A 19,603-nucleotide genomic window follows, 5' to 3' on the forward strand; every position below is an offset into this window, starting at 1 on the left:
CTATCTAAACTTTCAGATCCTAAAGAAAATCAGTCCTGAATATTCATTGGAAGGACTGATGCTGAAGCTGAAACTCCAATACTCTGGCCACCTGATTCGAAGAACTGACTCACTGGAAAAGACCCTGATGCTGGGAAAGATTGAGAGCAGGAGGAGAAGGGAACAACAGAGGATGAGTTGGTTAGATGGCATCACCGACTGAACGGACATGAGTTTGAGCAGGCTCCAGGAGTTGGGGGTAGACAAGCAAGCCTGGCATGCTTCAGTCCATGGGGTCACAAATAGTTAGACAACACTGAGTGACTGAAATGAATTGAAACTTTCAGAGGCATTTACAGCAGTGTGCTTGATTTTATCATTTGTTGAGTATATGTCATTCTAGGTCATCCAGAGTGAGGCTCCAGAAGGCAGAAGCAGGGGGTCCTATTTTAACTTATATAATACTAACCTATCAGAGCAGGCCTCCTGGTGGCTCAGACAGTAAAGAATCTGCCTGCAATGCGCGGGTTTGATCCCTGGGTTGGGAAGATCCCCTGGAGAAGGGAATGGCAGCCCATTCCAGTATTCTTGCCTGGAGGATTCCATGCACAGAGACTCTTGGCAGACTACAGCTGTCAACTATGACTATCCATGCTTTTTACATCTTTGTAAACTTACTAAACCAAGGACAGTGCCTTATATATATTGAGTTTGAAATACAGTGATTAAATAGCATTGAGTCAAATCCAACACTAAAGATTCATAACAGGGTGAATAATCCAATGATCCTACAAAAATGCAGTCAATGTTTGCTGTGTATCAAATATTCTGCTAGACCTGGGGATATGGATGAACACCAGAGGAAGAGGTTTAAAAATATGACTACGATTTGTTAACCTTCCTCCATTTACTGAGGCCCTTTAACATGTGAGGCAATTTTTCTGTATGTTACTCTGAGTGCCTCCCTGTGTGTATCTCCTGAATGCAGGTGCACCCATTTCTTAAACGATCCTGCCAGTAGAAGCAGCAATGAAATAAATATTAATAATTCAATACATCACAAGTTGTACAACAAAAAAGAATTTAAACTATCATCATTTCGCAAAAGATTTTAATTCCTAACTATTCTTTCCCTCGAGTAAATTTAACTCAGAATACAAAAAAAAAAAAGATACACTAGAATTTGCCCCCAAAGTACCTCAAAAGGGAGAAAGGAAAAAAAGTTTAAATAAATAAGATAAATTTCGTGGTTTTGGTTATAATGTAAATGTATTATTAAAAAAAAAAAAAAAAACTAGAAAGACTGTAATTGTAATTGTTCTCTGCGGGTGAGCGGACTGGGAGCTTCCTTCGGCCAGGCAGGATGCAAGTTTAGAAACCAAGTGAAGCGAGAGGCCCGCGCAGCTCGTCCGGAAGGGACAGCCTCGGGCCCTGGAGGAGGACCCAAGCCAGGAGGCTCCCAGGGACCCGGCATCCGTCCGGCTGAGCCCGGGACGGAAAGGCAGGCCGGGGCGGGGTGCAGGCAGGCATACCACGTTGGAGAAATCGATGCCGGCGTCGGATCGCTGCACTCTGAGGAGCATCTGGTTCCCGTCGTCCAAAAAGTTGTTGATTTCGGGGCCGTTGCCCAGCAGCGCGTGGTCCCAGGATTCCGACACCAGCCCGAAGTAGTTCCGAGTAGTGGCGACAATGAAGAGCTTCCGCACGTCCCCGGCCCCGCCGGCCATGACTCCGGAGAGGAGGACCGACTGGGGAGGGCGGGCGGCAAGAGCGAACGACAGAGAAAGCGGGCGGGAGGAACGCGAAAGGAGGCGCAGACGGCCCCAGCCGCAAGCTCGCCCGTGGCCTGCAGGGCTTCGCGGTTGCCAGGGGCAGTCGCTATGGCGACGGCGCACACGCCCGCGCGAGGCGGTGTTACCACCTCGGGCATGCGCACGCCCAGCTCTCGGGCCGATCTACCATCTCGGCGCTCCTTAGCTGCTCGCCGCCATCATCGATCGCAGGGGATTCTGGCAAGTGTGGGTCAGGTGGCGAAGTCCTCCTTTAGCGCTTTCTACAGACTCCTTATGACGCATTATTAGGAGATATGCAGCTAGTCTTCAAGTGAAACAGGATGGCGTGGATTTAGGAAGGCTAAAGGAGTTCTGGTGCGCCCTTTTCTCCTGCACTCATTAGCAAACCATTCTGTCAGCGTCAAGTTCCACATCTGTAAACTGGGGGAATACTATCTAGGTTGTAGTGAGGATTTTAAGAGATTATTATTTAAGCATCGCTTTTTAAAGAGAATCATTTTTTTTAAAAGGTCGGGTAAAGAATAGGAGTTCATTACAACGTTAATTTACTTCTGCTCATTTCTATGCTAATTTCCCACCATTAATTTTGTCATCCTATTATTAATTTCAGAAAAATTTAACCAGTTTTTTCATCAGAATCATCATCGGAACACAGAGCCATATTTGTAAAATAACCAAAACAGCCTATGATACTTGTTAATTTGTTTTATAACAAGCACAAGGAAATACTGAAGAAATACAGAAGTGAAATTGGACTTCATTTTCTACTCCGTGGCATCACTACAAACTACTAAACTGCCATTTATCTCAATATTCATCAAAGACTCTGAATTCAATACTTATCTTTTAAAGATGTTTACCACATGCTCCTATATGCCAAGTAAGGATCTAGGCCTTGGAGGCCACAGTCTCTGCCATAAGGGCTTTTGGTGTACTCAGTCATCTCAGCCCTGATTTGAGCCATTACCCAGGGAAAAGGACACTAATTTTTTATTTGTACCCAATAATCACAACTGTATTCTTTTAGAATTAGAAAGAAGGTCATTTTATCTACTGAGCATCTTGATGGAGCTCTGGGAATGGAAACTAAAGAAAGCTGAAGTTCTTTAAATTATAAAAGGAAATGAGCTCAGATTCTTACAAAACAGTTCGAAAAGTGGGAGAGGAGTCAGTGAGGTAGAATGCTGGCGACTCCAAATAGGAACCCATGATGACTGGGTAGCCAAAAAGGCCTTTGAAACAAAAATGGCTAATATGGATACAGAAATTGTTGCTCTGCGATGGGTATAATGACCCTTCCCAGGATCTTGAGGAAAGCTTCCATAATTCACAAATGCTTAGTCTGGATGAGTTATTTTGGTGGAAATGTATAAAATGTCTGTATCAAGTATCCTTGGCAATGTGAATAAAAATGAATGAAAAGGCAATACATGTAGGGACATGAGTTTAGAAAGCTGTTGAGATCATGAGAATCTCATCCTCCCAGAAATATTTAAAATCTTGATAGGCTTTGGACTTCCGCAAGATATGAAATTTGAGTATTTCAATCCATTTTAACCCAGATGTCAAAAAAAAACAAAAAACATATTAACCTAGATGTCCAGCTGTCATGTAAACCCAACGAGGGTAGGGATGTTGTGTATCTTGTTCACAGCTGTTTACCCAGACTTAGGCCTAGAGTGGAAAATAAGACAATGTCCCTGGACTCATGAAGCTTGAACAAAGAATCTCACAGATAGTAAATTACAGAATGAAGATTTATGCTGAATCATATTGACTCAGTCTCCAGACACTCTATCACAGTGGTAGACAGCAGGTTAGCCGCTAACATCATGTCTCCCCTTTCACAGCTAAGAAGCATTTACATTCCAGGTGTGGCCGTTACCTAATTCTCACAAATGAAATGTAGGCAGAAGTAACCTGTGCCACTTCCAAGGCTAAGATTCAAAGAAGTAACTATACTTTTACCCTTTGCCAGCTGGATGGAGCTAACATAGCAACGAGAAATGGCTGAACCATGAAAAAGAAACAGAGCTCCTGCGTCAGTGCGGAGTAGAGCCAGCAATTGTTAAGCAAGGAATAATCTTTATTGTGTTTGAACTATTTTGTATTATGTAGTGTGGGCCTATTTTTTAATAGGCAATTTAGGCCACACTAACTGAAGAGTGGGGCTTCCCAGGTGCAGCTAATGGTAAAGAATCTGGCTGCCAATGCAGAAGGAATAAGAGATAATCCCTGGGTTGGGAAGATCCCCTGGAGGAAGGCAGGGCAACTCACTCCAGTGTTCTCGCATGGAGAATCCCATGGGCTGAGGGCTACAGTCCAGGGCTGCAAAGAGTCGGACAGGACTTAGCGCACACACACAACTAAAGAGTAATTGATATCAGCCATAGGGTGCTGTTTAAAAAAAAGTTAGTGTGGAGCATTGATTTAGAAGTTAGCCAGCAGGTGACATTCAAACAATGTAAGCCAGAGGTCAGGGGCCAAAATCTTTCTGAACCAAGGATTCCAATTTTTTTAAATATTTGCATTTCTCAAAACTGTTGGTCTCAGGACTTCTTTATACATTAAAAATGTATTGAGGCCTTTAGAAAAAATTTGTTTCTGTGCATTATTTCTATAAAAATTTACTATAGTAGTCATTTAAAGTGAGACCGATTCTAAAATATGTATTTATTCATCCAATTAAAAATATGAAGCGGGACTTTACTGGTGGTCCAGTGGTTAAGAATTCACTTTGCAACGCAGGGGACACAGATTCAGTCCCTGGTCAGGGAACGAATTTCCCATGTGCCCTGGGGCACCCAGCTCAGACAGGGCAGCTACTGAGGCTAAGTGCTCTGGAGCCTGAAAGCCACGCCAGAGAGAAGCCCTCAGATCTCAACAAAAGAGCTCGCGTGCTGCAACTAGGATCTGACGCACCTAAATAAATAAATATTTTTAAATATAAAAGTAATAAGTTAACATGACTTGTTAACATAACTAACATATGTTAATGAAAATAATTATAATTCCCAATATAAAAATAAATTTGGTCAGAAGAGTGGTATTGTTTTACATTTCCGCAAATTTCTTTAGTATATGCCTTAGTAGGAGGCAGTTATTTAATAGATTTTCTATCTACTACTGCATCCATCCCTTGCAATATGTTGTTTTGGTTGAAGTATGTGGAGAAAACTACATACATGTACTTAGAAAACAGAAATATGTGTGGCTGGAAAGCAGGAAGAGCTTTATAGTCTTTTCAGATAGCTGTGAATAATCTTCTGTGTTACTAAACCAAAATTCCACAAATGGTAGTTTCTTTCTTTCCATGTGTCTGCGAGTGCTTATTTTGGCTATGCTGCATGGTCTGTGGGACCTTAATTACCACACCAGGGGTAACACCTACGCCCCCAGCAGTGGAAGCACAGAGTCTTAATGACTGGACCACCAGAGAATTCCTCACAAACAGCAGTTTCTTGAAGGACAGTTGCAATTTGGAATCTGAAACCATATCAATCAACATGGTTGATTTCATACTCAGTTACATTAAAACCCGTTGGTTATCTTGTACTCTGAATGAATATTTTGCCTGTACATAATTTTGTAACTTCATGTATTGGTCATTTGGAAAACATTCGAGCTATGTAGATCTTCCAAATGTTGATATATTTTATTATACAATATTATAAAATCACATTCATTAATAAACCACTGATACCATAAGAAAAAGTCTGTCTACGGAGAGGTTGTCAAGCTTGCAGTAGTAGAGAATTTAAGTTTTCCAAAATTCTAATTTTTTAATGAAAGCCTGAATTTTATCATTGCCAACAAATATTGTTCATTTTTTCCTTGAAATGATAGACTTATTTCATTCATTTTTGAGGAAAAATATGTCTACCAAACACCCAAGTCTTGATAGTAATAGTTTGTCATCTATTCAAGTAAAAATTGTCTTCAGTGATAAAAGCTGCTAGTTTTGATCAAAACTCAGACAGTCACACAAGTTCCTGTTTGCTTGTTTGTTTGTTTCCCTTTTCCTTAAGGCAAACACTTGTATTCAGCATAAGTGCTTTTGGTATTTCATCCATCAGAACATTAAACTGACTTGAACTCAAGATTTGAGATCTGATTAAATTATTTACCCTATCATTGAAGACATTCTTAAATGAAACTGGTATTTTTTCCTTTGAGTACAAGGAGAAGAAGAACATTTTAGTGTCCCAGCCTTGATTTGTGCAAAATATAGGGGGTAAGAGGAAGGAGCCCTGTGAGTGAAGGAGTTAGTATTTATTGGGTCATACATATAACTGAAGTTTACTCTTTCATCTGCACTTCTGTCTACCTCCACTCCCCCAATGAATCCTGGGCATGGTGGGGGAATAGGAAGAAATGTGATGATGTGGAGTTGATTTTTCCCAGTCTTCACTGACAGAAGCAATCAAAAGCTGGCATTTGGAGAACAGAGTCAAAGTTTGGAACTCCTTGCAGATAATACTTTTGGATTTCACTATGAGAAAATGCAGACACTGTGATTAAATAATTTAGATAGTTTGAGGCTTCTATCAGATGTTAAATACTATTTATTTGAATGCTAGTGCTTCATTACATATTAAAAATTAAATGTGAAAGTTAATTGTAAACTTTGTGGTAACTTTTTGCTCTACCTTTTGAACTTTGTTATAAATTACCTTCTATAAGTGTTCTCTTGAATAGTCACAATTGTTTTAATTGACAATATATCTTATTGGTATTGAGGAGAAAGAAAACTTGCGGCTCTAAAAATTTATCTGAGAACAGTTCTAGTGACTATCATACATTCTAACATCTTTCAAATTAAGGGAAAAAAATATTGCTTTGACTAAGCAAAATAAACTATGCCTTCTTTTTCCTCTGCCATAGTAACCAATAATGTTCTAGATATTTGATGACATTTATGACTTTTGATGGATATGTCAAATCTGGATAGATTTATTCTAATGACAAAGAACCAGGTCCCCAGCTGACCCTTGACCAACTCATGAGAGCAAGCGAACACATTTTGTTGTTTTAACCAACTGAGTTATTGACTTCTTTGTCGCTCTGTGCTAAGCTAACTCATCCAGACTGCAGATAGGGCATGCACTCACCCACCCCATAGTCACACACCCAGACCAGTTTAATTTACATAGCCTACTTTGCCCTGTAGGTATGTGAGCTTGTAAAGCTGTTTTACAGAATACTGTCTTAATGAAGCCTGTTGCATATATACCAAATTATATGATAATCACTTGTCTAATAAATATGGGGCTTTTAATTTTGCCTTTCAGTGTAATGAGGTATGCTAGTGAAAAATACTGTTTTACTCTTCTTAGTATAAAAAACTTTTAAAATGCATTCATAGGTAATCTGTTCCTCTATAATTGTTGTAGGAACGAGGACCACTTCCAGAGAACAAGACTAAGTTCTTGTCTAACACTTAGAAATGAATTGTGAAGACACACGTACTGACAAAGCAAAAGACTGTTGAGAAGGGGCACCTTGGCAGAGAGCAAATGAGGTAAGGGAGCCCAGGAGAGATGCTCCGCGTGTGGCCTGCAGTCTCAGGTTTCAAGGTAATGGGGTTAGCTTTCCAGGCTGTCTTTGGCCAATCACCTCGCTTGTTGCCAAAGTTGGTCTGGCTCAGGGTCTTTCCTAGTGACATGCACATCTCTTAACCAGGATGGATTCCAGTGTGAGGGCTTCTGGGAGGCTGATGGGGCTGGCATCTCCTACCTTCTCCTTTGTACACCTCCTGAATTCTTTCAAGCTATTTTCATAAGACATACCTGATTTAGCAACTGAACAACAATTCTAGACTGATATCTCCCCCTTCCTTTCAGCCCCTCACAAATTCTCCTGGTTAGTTTTCGATGTTGGTACCACATTCTTTATCTGAACCTCCTGTTGTGAGAAAGCTCAGGCAAGAAGTTATCATCATATCTGGCCAAGGTGGACAGTTTCGGTCAACAGTTCCTTAACATGATACTGATTTTTGTTTTAGATGCTTTGATGCTTACTGTGTGCATGATCTAGCTTAAAAGGAAACAGTCTTACTCAGATTTGCAGCTGAATGCCCTTTAATGTTATTTTTAAATTATGCATAACCACTGATGTAAAGCACTGAAGGGAAAGGGAAGTTTTACACTATGGTAACTATTAATTAAAAATGTTCACATAAACTATTATTTTGAGTCTTTTATTTTCCATTTATTTACATAAAATGATTGTTAAATAACATGCAATTAAGTCAGAACTTTCTGCTTCAGAGCCTAGCATCTTTCTTAAAAATAAGTTCTATGATAGAATAACCCTCTAACATCACAGCTTTTTGCTCTAAGAATAGAACATCAAAACATCAGCAGCATCAATTTACTCAGCAAGGTGGCTTAGGATAAATTTAAAGAAAAGAAAGTGAAAATGTTAGTCATTCAGTTGTGTCCAACTCTTTGCGACCCATAGACTGTAGCCCACCAGTCTGTCCATAGGATTTCCCAGGCAAGAATCCTGGAGAGGGTTGCCATCTCCTTCTGCAGGGGATCTTCCTGACACAGGGATTGAACCCAGGTCTCCCGCCTTGCAGGTAGATTCTTTACTGTCTGAGCCATAAGGTAGATAAGGTAGGGGGTCCCTGGAGAAAGAGAACCAGGCCTGGCTTTCCTGACAGAAGAACTCATTTTGCTGTAAGTCATTTTGTCATCTAAGCCTGGCCACAATGCTTGCCCGTGAACATGTCACATAATTAATGATCTTAAGGGAAGGAATGCAGAAAGTAAGACACAATAGTCAAGACACAATAATGCAGGCTTGAGCAGGGTCCTGGTTCCTCAAGGGATACAAATAATATAGCTTTGAGTTCTGCAGAAGCTAAGGCCAGTAATGAGGTGGAAGATGGAATGATGATGACCTTCCAGACTTCAGTCAATTAAAGCTTGTCTGTCAACCTCTGCCCCAATTCAAAGCTGAATTTTCCTCCACTAAAGCCCCCTCATGAATATGCGTGTACCCTTCGCTTAAAACTTTCTTGAATTTTGCTGTTAGGGAAAAGATCCCCAGTGTTCTCCTTACTTGCTGTAAGTAATATATCTTTTTTTTCTCCTGATCTTTGGCTTGGTTTTATCTAATGGCTCACACTCACCAAGAGGTGAATCCAGTTTTTGGGTAATAGTAGCAATTCCCATTTTTTCAAGCATCACTTTGACACCTTTAACCACTAAAGATATCTAAAAATGTAAAATTTGAAATTTTACACCACTGTGAAATATATTCACTGAAATGAGAAGGAAGGTGGCAGGGCACAATCTTTAAAGAATGGCATAGCCTTTGAGGATATCATAAAAACTGGTTAGCACCAACTAGGTCCAAGATGGTGGAAGATTTGACCTCCAGCTGACCTCAAGCTTCATTATGTACTCATTGTAATACAAGTGACACATGTAATACTAATGACACAGCACACTAAATGGTACACCCAGCCGTGACATATTTCCAAGGCCAGACACAAAAGGCCAGAAAATGGGAAGTGGCCCCAATCCTGGAAATCCCCACCCTTTCTCCTAAATAGTTGGAATAATCTTCCCACTTATTAGCCTATGAAATTAACCAGCCCATCAAAACTAACCACCCCATATTGCAGGGCCACTCTCAAGCCTTTTGAGATGGACTGTATTCTGTCTATGAAATGTGTATCTCTCTAAATACATCTACTTCTTACCTATCATTTTGCCTCTCACTGAATTCCTTCTGTGTTGAGCCTCATTAAGCTTCATTAATCTAAGATTCATTAAGTCCTGAGACCAGGTGTGTAATTTCAATTAAAAGACAGTGGGTTCAAGTCTCAATTTGAGACATGCAGTTTCCACATTAATGAAGTTATTCCTATTACATATCTAGGTTTCTTGTCAGGAATTTAGATTTGCATGACATGCACAGTTCTTTCCAACAGGGTGAGATGTGGCTCTTCCCAGTCCCAAAACCTATAAACCAAAAAGGTAAGACAGAGGGCTTCCTGTTGGGGAAACTCTAGGAGCTTGATGATATTTTAAAACTCAAGGTCTTTCTTAGTCCAGGCACACAGTTTCTTTAACAACACATTTCCTCTAAATGTAGTAGACTTTCAAACATATTTACTTTTATTTCCATATTCTCAATTCCACTTCCGAGTTTTTTCTTATACATATATAATTCTCAAGAATGATTTCTTTCTTTGTTTCCTCATACACATCATCCCTTCTCTCAACTTAATTAGAGATGGTTATCTTGAGACTGTAAAGGCTGTGTCAAAGACTGTAAAGTCAGTAAACTCATAAATGAAAAACAGATAATGTTTAATTTTTTCCTCTTGAAACTTCATGATGGTAAAAAAATAAAATAAAACACAACTGGAAGTCAACACTTTTAATTTTTATGAGCCATATATTGTCCTTAGAGATAAGAAGGCCCTTTCGAATCAAAAGTCCAGTCTGTAACAAGCAAAATATAAAGTTTATGCTGTAATGATTGGCTTGAGAGGGATTCAAGAGATGAATAGGGCTCAATCTTGGAGGAGGTCTCTGAGAAGCTAGAGATGATGGAGTGGATCTGTGAGGAAACACAGAGAGGAACCGACTCAGCATTAAGAGACACCAACACTGTCAGCGCCAGTGAGCAGAGCAGTGTGGGGGCCCAGGAAACATCTGAGACTATTGCAGATTGTGTATGCCTTTCTAGGAATCGCTGCCTCCACTGACTTTGCTACACAGTCATGTCAACTCATCTGCTCTGTGCTGAGTTATGAAGGCTGTCAGTAACTGCCCATTTGTTGCCTACGGATTTTCCAAAGAAGTGATACCTAATCAAAGCCGAAGAATTTGCCAAGTCCTGTTCAAACTGCCCTGTGTAGACAACCCTATTTTTGATGGCTGAGAACATGGTTAATATCCTGGTAACTATACACAGGTTGATATTCAAAATGGTGATATAGATAGGGAAGGGAAAGTGCCACTACCAGAATTTGGGTGGAGGAGGAAAATGGATCAACTCACTACTTTCACAAGCTTTCTTCTTTGAAATCCCTTCCTTGAAGTCTGTGGACTACCTTTATCTATTTATTAAAAATATGCTTTCTAGACTAGTAAAACTTGATTTATTGTTGGGTGTGCCCTAAGGACTTCAGCTAATATGTAATTATGTACCACTTAGTAGTTCTGATACAATCTTCATATTTTTTCATTTTTTTTTAATAGATTGCTTCCCTACAGGGATGAAACCTGCACCCCTTGCAATGAAAGCATGGAAACTTAGCCACTGGACCACCAGGAATCTCTCTTACTTTTTCAACAATACAGTGCTGTGATGTCTAGATAAAGCATATAGTATTGTTTTATTACACAGATGGCAAAACTGAATAACAACTCAACTAAATGTATTATCCAAGGTTGCAATGTTTAAAAAGGCAAATACATCAGTTTAATGGTGGTTCTCATTTTTTTATTTGTTATTTATTATTTATTTATTAAATGTTTTAAGAAAACATTTCCAAACCATCTCCAATATATGTCAACTTTCCAAAATATCAAGTTTGGGAAGTATATAGTGTAACAAAAACACAACATCCATCTATGCTTAAGACTGTAAATGCATATAAGAACATACCTAAACACAAGCTGCCTGCACTCATTTGTGTTTTTCTCTGCCACTCATCCAAAACCATAGGTTCACTATGTTTTCCTTTCCCTCTGTCGTCATAAGAAGGAATTTTCCAGATAGTGGCTACTCTTGCAGTCTGAGCCCTTGAGTGGATGAGAGCCTCTGTCAGGCTGTAATTGATCTGCTCAGGCACACTGCTTTTAATGGCATTCTTGGTGGTTCAGTGATAAATTACCTGCCTGCGATGCAGGAGACATATGAAACTCAGGTTTGATGCCTGGATTGTCAACATTCCCCTGGAGAAGGAAATGGCAACCCACGCCAGTATTCTTGCCTGGAGAATTCCAGGGACAGAGAAGCCTAGCAGGCTACCATCCAAGGGGTCACAATGAGTCAGACACGACCGAGTGAGCCCAGCATAGCACACAGCACACTTCTTTAGGATGTAAGGGGATACGGCACATGCTACATAGTTCTGCACTGCGGGGCCTCTTGAAACCACCAAAGTTCTCGTGGGCTTTACTAAATCTCCAAAATAGGAAGTCCTATTTTATCATCCAACTTCTACCATTTTCTTTTTCATTTTTTTTCTTATTGGAATATAGTTGATTTACAATGTCATGATAGTTTCAGGTGTATAGCAAAGGAAACCATCTATGCATAAAAACATATCCACTTGTTTTTAGATTCTTTTCCCATATAGTTCATTACAAAGCACTGAGTAGAATTCCCTGTGCTACACAGTAGGTCATTATTAGTTATCTATTTTATACATGGTAGTGTGTATATGAGAACCCCAAACTCCCAATTTATCTCTCTTCCTCTTACCCCCTGATAACCATAAGCTTGTTTTCTACATCTATAATTCTATTTCTGTTTTGTAGACAAGTTCATTTGTATCCCTTGTTTAGATTCCACACATAAGTAATATCCTATAATATTTGTCATTCTCTGTCTGACTTACTTCACTCAGTATGACAATCTCTCAGTATGACTCAGTGAGTATGACTCCATGTTGCTGCAAAGTCATTATTTCTTTCTTGTTTATGGCTGAGTAATGTTCCATATGTACCACATCTTCTTTATCCATTCCTCTGTTGATGGACATTTAGGTTGCTTCCATGTTCTGGCTATTGTAATTAGTGCTGTGTTAACATTGGGGTGCATCTATTTTTTCAAACTATGAGAAGGTCAGTTTTCATTCCAATCCCAAAGAAAGGCAAAGCAAAAGAATGCTCAAACTACCACACAATTGCACTCATCTCACACGCTAGTAAAATAATGCTCAAAATTCTCCAGCCCAGGCTTCAGCAATATGTGAAATGTGAACTTCCAGATGTTCAAGCTGGTTTTAGAAAAGGCAGAGGAACCAGAGATCAAATTGTCAACATCCACTGGATCATCAAAAAAGCAAAAGAGTTCCAGAAAAACATCTGTTTCTGCTTTATTGACTATGCCAAAGCCTTTGACTCTGTGGGTCACAATAAACTGTGGAAAATTCTGAAAGAGATGGGAATACCAGACCACCTGACCTGCCTGTTGAGAAACCTGTATGCAGGTCAGGAAGCAACAGTTAGAACTGGACGTGGAAAAACAGACTGGTTCCAAATAGGAAAAGGAGTACGTCAAGGCTGTATATTTTCACCTTGCTTATTTAACTTATATGCAGAGTACATCATGAGAAATGCTGGGCTGGAAGAAGCACAAGCTGGAATTAAGATTGCTGGGAGAAATATCAATAAGCTCAGATATGCAGATAACAGCACCCTTATGGAAGAAAGTGAAGAGGAACTAAAAAGCCTCTTGATGAAAGTGAAAGAGGAGAGTGAAAAAGTTGGCTTAAAGCTCAACATTCAGAAAATTAAGATCATGGCATCTGGTCCCATCACTTCATGGCAAATAGATGGGAAAATAGTGGAAACAGTGTCAGACTTTATTTTTCTGGGCTCCAAAATTACTGCAGATGTTGATTGCAGCCATGAAATTAAAAGACGCTTACTCCTTGGAAGGAAAGTTATGACCAAACCTAGACAGCATATTAAAAAGCAGAGACATTACTTTGCCAACAAAGGTCCGTCTAGTCAAGGCTATGGTTTTTCCAGCGGTCACGTATGGATGTGAGTTGGACTGTGAAGAAAGCTGAGTGCCGAAGAATCGATACTTTTGAACTGTGGTGTTGGAGAAGACTCTTGAGAGTCCCTTGGACTGCAAGGAGATCCAACCAGTCCACCCTAAAGGAGATCAGTCCTGGGTGTTCATTGGAAGGATGGATGTTGAAGCTGAAACTCCAATACTTTGGCCACCTCATGTGAAGAGCTGACTTACTGGGAAAGACCCTGATGCTGTGAGGGGTTGGGGGCAGGAGGAGAAGGGGATGACAGAGGATGAGATGGTTGGATGGCATCACCGACTCGATGGACATGAGTTTGGGTAAACTCTGGTAGTTGGTAATGGACAGGGAGACCTGGTGTGCTGGGATTTATGGGGTCGCAAAGAGTTGGACACGACTGAGCAACTGAACTGAACTGAACTGAACTGAACTGATGGTTTTCTTTGGATATATGACCAGGAGTGGGATTGCAGGGTCAGCTGGCAGCTCTATTTTTAGGTTTCTTAAGGAACATCCATATTGTTTTCCATAATGACTGCACCAATTTATATTTCCACCAAAAGTGTAAGTGGGTTTCCTTTTTTCCACACCCTCTCCAGCATTTATTGTTTGTAGATTTTTTAATAATGGCCATTCTGACTGGTGTGAAGTGATACCTCATTGTAGCTTTTATTTGCATTTTTCTAACAATTTTCTAACAATTAGAGCATCCTTTCATGTTTGCTGGCCATCTGTATGTCTTTGGAGAAATACCAGGTTTTTAAATCTTCCACTCATAGTTCGATTGGGTTGTTTGTTTTTATGTTTAGCTGCATAAGCTGCTTTCAGATTTTGGAGATTAATTCCATGTTGCTTGCTTCATTTGCAAATATTTTCTCCCATTCTGAGGTTTGTATTTTCATTTTGTTTTGGTTTTCTTTAATGTGTAAAAAGTGTTAAGTTTAATTAGGTCCCATTTGCTTATTTTTTAAAAATTTTCATTACTCTAGGAGGTGGATCAAAAAAGATATCTTGCTGTGATTTATGTCAAAGAGTATTCTGCCTATGATTTCCCCTAAGAGTTTTATAATATCCATTCTTACATTTAGGTCTTTAATCCATTTTTAGTTTATTTCTGTGTATGGTGTGAGGGAGCACTCTAATTTCATTCATGTAAGTGTAGAAGTTCAGTTTTTCCAATAAGTACTACTTATTGAAGAGACTATGTTTTCTCCATTGTATATTCTTGCCTTCTTCATCCTAGACTAGGTGACTGTGGGTGCTTGGGTTTGTCTCTGAACTTTCTATCCCATCCAGTTGATCTATATTTCTGTGTTTGTGCTAGCACCATACTGTTCTTTTGTTTTTGTTTTTTTAGCTATGCAGCATGTGGGATCTTAGTTTCCCATGGGTGGCATGGGGTCAATTCATGCCACCTGCAGTGGAAGCATGGAGTCCTAACCACTGGACCACCAAAGAAGCCCCAGTACCATACTGTTTTTATGACTATAGTTTTGTGGTATAGTCTGAAGTCAGGGAGCTTGATTCTTCCAGCTCCATTTTTCTTAAGATTACTTTGGCTATTTGTGACCTTTTGTGTTTCCATTCAAATTATGAAAATTTTCTGTTCAAGTTCTGTGAAAAATGCCATTGGTAATTTGACAGGGATTGCATTGAATTTGTAGATTGCGTTGGATACTATAGTCATTTTCACAATATTGATTCTTCTAACCCAAGAACATGGTTTATCTCTCCATCTGTTTGTGTCATCTTTGATGTCTTTCTTCAGTACATTTTAGTTTTCTGAGCATGGTCTTTTTGCCTCCTTATGTAGGTTTATTCCTGGGTATTTTATTCTTTTTGATGTGATGATAAATGGGTTTGTTTTCTTGATTTTTCTTTCTGATCTTTCATTGTTAGTGTATAGGAATGCAAAAAAACCTCTGTGTATTAATTTTGTATCTTGCAACTTTACCAAATTCATTGATGAGCTCTATTAGATTTTAGTACCGTCTTTAGGATTTTCTATGTGTGGCATGCATGGCATATGCAAACACCAACAGTTTTACTTCTTCTCCCATTTGGATTCCTTTTATTTCTTTTTCTTCTCTGATTGCCATAGCTAGGACTGCCAAAGCTATGCTGAATAATAGTGGTGAGAGTGGATATCCTTATCTAGTTTCTGATTTTAGAGGAAATGCTTTGTTTTTCACCATTAAGAATATTTGCTGTCGGTTTCTCATATATGGCCTTTATTATGTTGAGGTATGTTCCTTCTATGTTCACTCCTGGAGAGATTTTATCATCAATGCATGCTGAATTTTGTTGATTAGCTTTTTCAGCATCTATTGAGATGATCATATGGTTTTTAATCTTTAATTTGTTAATATGGTGTATCACATAGGTTGATTCGAGTATATAGAAGAATCCTTGGATCCCTGTGGTAAATTTCACTTGATCATTGTGTATGATCCTTGTAATATATTGTTGGGTTATTTTTGAGTATTTGGTTGAGATTTTTGCACCTATGTCTGTCAGTGATACTGGTCTGTAGTGTCGTCACTTTTGTCGTATTGTTGGTTTTGTTAGCAGGGTGATGGTGGCCTTGCAGATGAGTCTGTGAGGGTTCCCCACTCTGCAGTTTTTGGGAGAGTCTGAGAAGGATAGGTGTTAGCTCTTCTTAAATGTGTGATAGACTTCTCCTGTGACGTCATCTGGTCCTGACTTTTGTTTGTTGGAAAATTTTTCATTTTGTTTTGTTTTGGTGAAAGAAGTAAACTGTTTATTAGGAGGGAAAAGGTTATGAGTGAATAGACACACAGGCGGACTCGGAGAAAGACTGTTGGAAGATTTTTAATCAGTTTCAATTTAAGTACTTGTGTCTGTTCATATTTCCTATTTCTTCCTGGTTCAGTCTTGGAAGGTTGTACCTTTCTAAGAATTTACCTATTTCTTCTAGGTTGTCCATTTTATTGGTGTATAGTTATTTGTAGTAGTCCTTTGTATTTCTGGGGTGTCTGTTATAGCTTTTCCTTTTTAATTTCTAGTTTTATTGATTTGAGTCCTCTCCCTTTCTTTCTTAATGATTTTGGCTAAAGGTTTATCAATTTTAATTTTAGAACCTCAGAGAACCAGCTTTTAGTTTCCTTGATCTTTGCTATTGTTTCTTCATCTCTATGGGACTTTCCTGTGGCTCAGATGGTAAGGCGTCTGCCTACAATGTGGGAGGCCTGGGTTCGATCCCTGGGTTGGGAAGATTCCCTGGAGAAGGAAATGGCAACCCACTCCAGTATCCTTGCCTGGAAAATCCTATGGACAGAGGAACCTGGTAGGTTACAGTCCATGGGGTCACAAAGAGTCAGACATGACGGAGCGACTTCACTTCACTTCACTTCATCTCTGTATCATTCATTTCTGCTCTGATCTCTATGACTTCTTTCCTTTTACTAAATTTGGGTTTTGTTTGTTCATCTGTCTCTAGCTGCTTTAGGTTTAATGATAGGTTGTTTATTTGAGATTTTTTTGGTTCCTTGAGGTGAGATTGTATTGCTATAAACTTCCCACTTAGAACTTTTTTTGTTATATCCCATAGGTTTTGGCTTGCCATGTTTTCATTGTCACTTGCCTCTCTATTGTTTTCTTAGAGGTTGTTTTTTTGTTGTTGATGATGCTGTCATATTTCATTTTTATGGGATCTTATTTCGTTGAGGCAAGGATTGAACCCATGCCAGAGACTGAGCAGTGTTAAGTGACAAGTCCTAACCACTGGATCACCAGGAAAGTCCCATAGTTTTCTTTCTCTGGGTTTATACATACAAAAATATTTCAGAGAATTTTTACTCATAAAGTTGTTTTGAAAGAATAAATGCTAATGTATGGAAAGGAAAGTATTTGTATAGAACCAGGACCACAATAAAGTGATAGCTCACAAATCACTTAATTTCTGTATTGTTTATTTTTCTGGCAAGTTGAAATGCCTTATTTGAAATAAGTATTAAGAAAAAAAATAGACTATATACAGGATATATGGATTAACACATTTTGGGACACTATTTTTAGCTGCTTTGATATAGATGCAGCTGTTTAAAAAGATTTTTGTCATGGCTTCATTCTATAACCCCAAAAGCTAAGGGATCAATTTATAAACAGGATGTCAAGTAGATCAAAGCTATGGCTCAGTCTCAGTCCTTTTGCCTGCTGCCCTATTTGTCATAAATATATGCCCTCTGTCTTTATATATGGATAGTATTCAGTAGCTTTTTCCCCCTATAGCCTTCTATGTAACAGTAGAATATGATGAAAGATAAAGGAAGCTTTGTCTTGCCTAAAGTCACTTAGTGTCTTCTTTGGCTCTCAAACCAGAACACATGAGTTCCTATTTAAGGTAAATGCCTCAACACACCCTTTCCTTCTCATTGACTTTTATTTGTAAAACAAGCATAGTATACAACAAAGAACCATATACTGTTATAGTTTGTATATCCATTCCAGGTGCCTTCTTAATGAAAAATAATGTATATCTGTATATTGGTGAATAGCAAAAAAGATAAAAACTACATAACTAGGCAATTATATACCACTCACAGACAGTGATGCTATCAGTCTGCTCCACCTGTTAAGTGTAATGGAGTAAGGGAATACTCCATTTGAGAATGGAGGTATAGTGGTGGTATTAGGTACTGATCAGGGAAAGCAATGAAGAAAATGGTCTAAGTGATTCCCAGAGAAATCACCTTCCCTTTAATATAACTGACAAGCATAGATTATTGACCCTATTTGTCCATAAGGTTCTCTTAAATGCAAATAGGCTACATATATTTCTTCTTCCAAACTGTAAGCTTCATAAATGCAGGTCTCATGCCTGCCTTTTATATCCCTAAATCCAACAATTCTTGGGTTAAGTGATCACTTATTGTTTGAGTAACTGACTGAATGAGTTGATACCATTCATGGACCCAGGCTTGTGTCTTTTCCTCAGAGAATTCTACAGATGCAGGCAGTCTCCTTTCCAGTCACTACATTCTGCTGAATCTCCAGAATCTCCAAGAATGAAAGGACTTTCTTCCTTACATGGGGAAGTGGTTCTCTATCATCCAGTGACATGTAAACTCAGAAACAGTTGTCTTTCCCCACTGTCATGCAATAAACGACAGAGAAGGGACACAAACCACAACATCCCTATTTATGCCTCTATGTGCCTGATGAGGCACACACTTTTAAATGTACAGTTCAATGAGTTTTAATAAGTATATACACCACCACCTCAATCAAGACATAGAATATGACAATTACCTAAAAAGTCCCCTTGGAATTCTGCTCATTGTTATGTGGCAGACTGGATGGGAGGGGAGTTTGGGGGAGAATGGATACATGTATATGTGTGGTGGAGCCCCTTTGCTCTCTGCCGGAAACTATCACAACATTGTTAATTGGTTATACTCTAATTAAAATTAAAAGTTTAAAAAAAATTCCCCTGTGCCTCTTTGCAGTCAGGTTTTCCACCTCCATCACCACCCCAACCCAGTTCCCAAGCATCACTGACACCTGTCCTACACATAATTTTGATTGTTCTAGAATTTTATGAAATATCAGCTAATGTTCACTTTTCCAATTGTCCCATATACTGGGACAAATATGGGACAAAATAACAAAATATTGTTTATGTCATTTGAATAAAGACTCAAGTAAGAACCACATGTGAAAAATGATTAATCTGTTTTTATTTAGTTATTTTCATTTATTTTTATTAGTTGGAGGCTAATTACTTTACAATATTGTAGTGGTTTTTACCATACATTGACATGAACCAGCCATGGATTTACATGTGTTCCCCATCCCAATCCCCCCTCCCCCCATTGATCTGTTTTTAAAATATCTTTTACAATTTCCTTTTTTCTCCCTCACGCTAATACTTTGTTGTTGAATCTCAGTCATTTTCTTGTACATCTTCTGATAGTCTAGATTTTGCTGATCACACTGAGTTTTAACATGTTTCTCTGTCCTCTACTGACAAGTAGTATTTCTTTATAGAAACTTGATTTTGTTCCAATTTGGATTCAAAAATAACATTCTTTTGGTTCTAGTGACAGAGAATTGCATAAGCAAAGAAGTGAGA

General features: G+C 38.9%; 1 protein-coding gene across 2 annotated transcripts in view; it reads right to left on the minus strand.

Moving 5' to 3' along the window:
- Nucleotides 1-1,814, minus strand: part of DYNC2H1 (dynein cytoplasmic 2 heavy chain 1) — a 408,806-nt gene extending 406,992 nt beyond the window's left edge. For both annotated transcript variants that reach the window (XM_061143196.1, XM_061143187.1), the window contains exon 1: nt 1,512-1,814. In XM_061143196.1, the coding sequence (XP_060999179.1) occupies nt 1,512-1,706 (195 nt within the window). In that variant the 5' untranslated portion in view covers nt 1,707-1,814. The remainder of the gene's footprint in view (nt 1-1,511) is intronic.
- Nucleotides 1,815-19,603: the final 17,789 nt, after the last annotated feature.

The sequence above is a fragment of the Dama dama genome, chromosome 1, assembly GCF_033118175.1.
Source record: "Dama dama isolate Ldn47 chromosome 1, ASM3311817v1, whole genome shotgun sequence".
NCBI classification, from domain to species: Eukaryota; Metazoa; Chordata; class Mammalia; order Artiodactyla; family Cervidae; genus Dama; species Dama dama.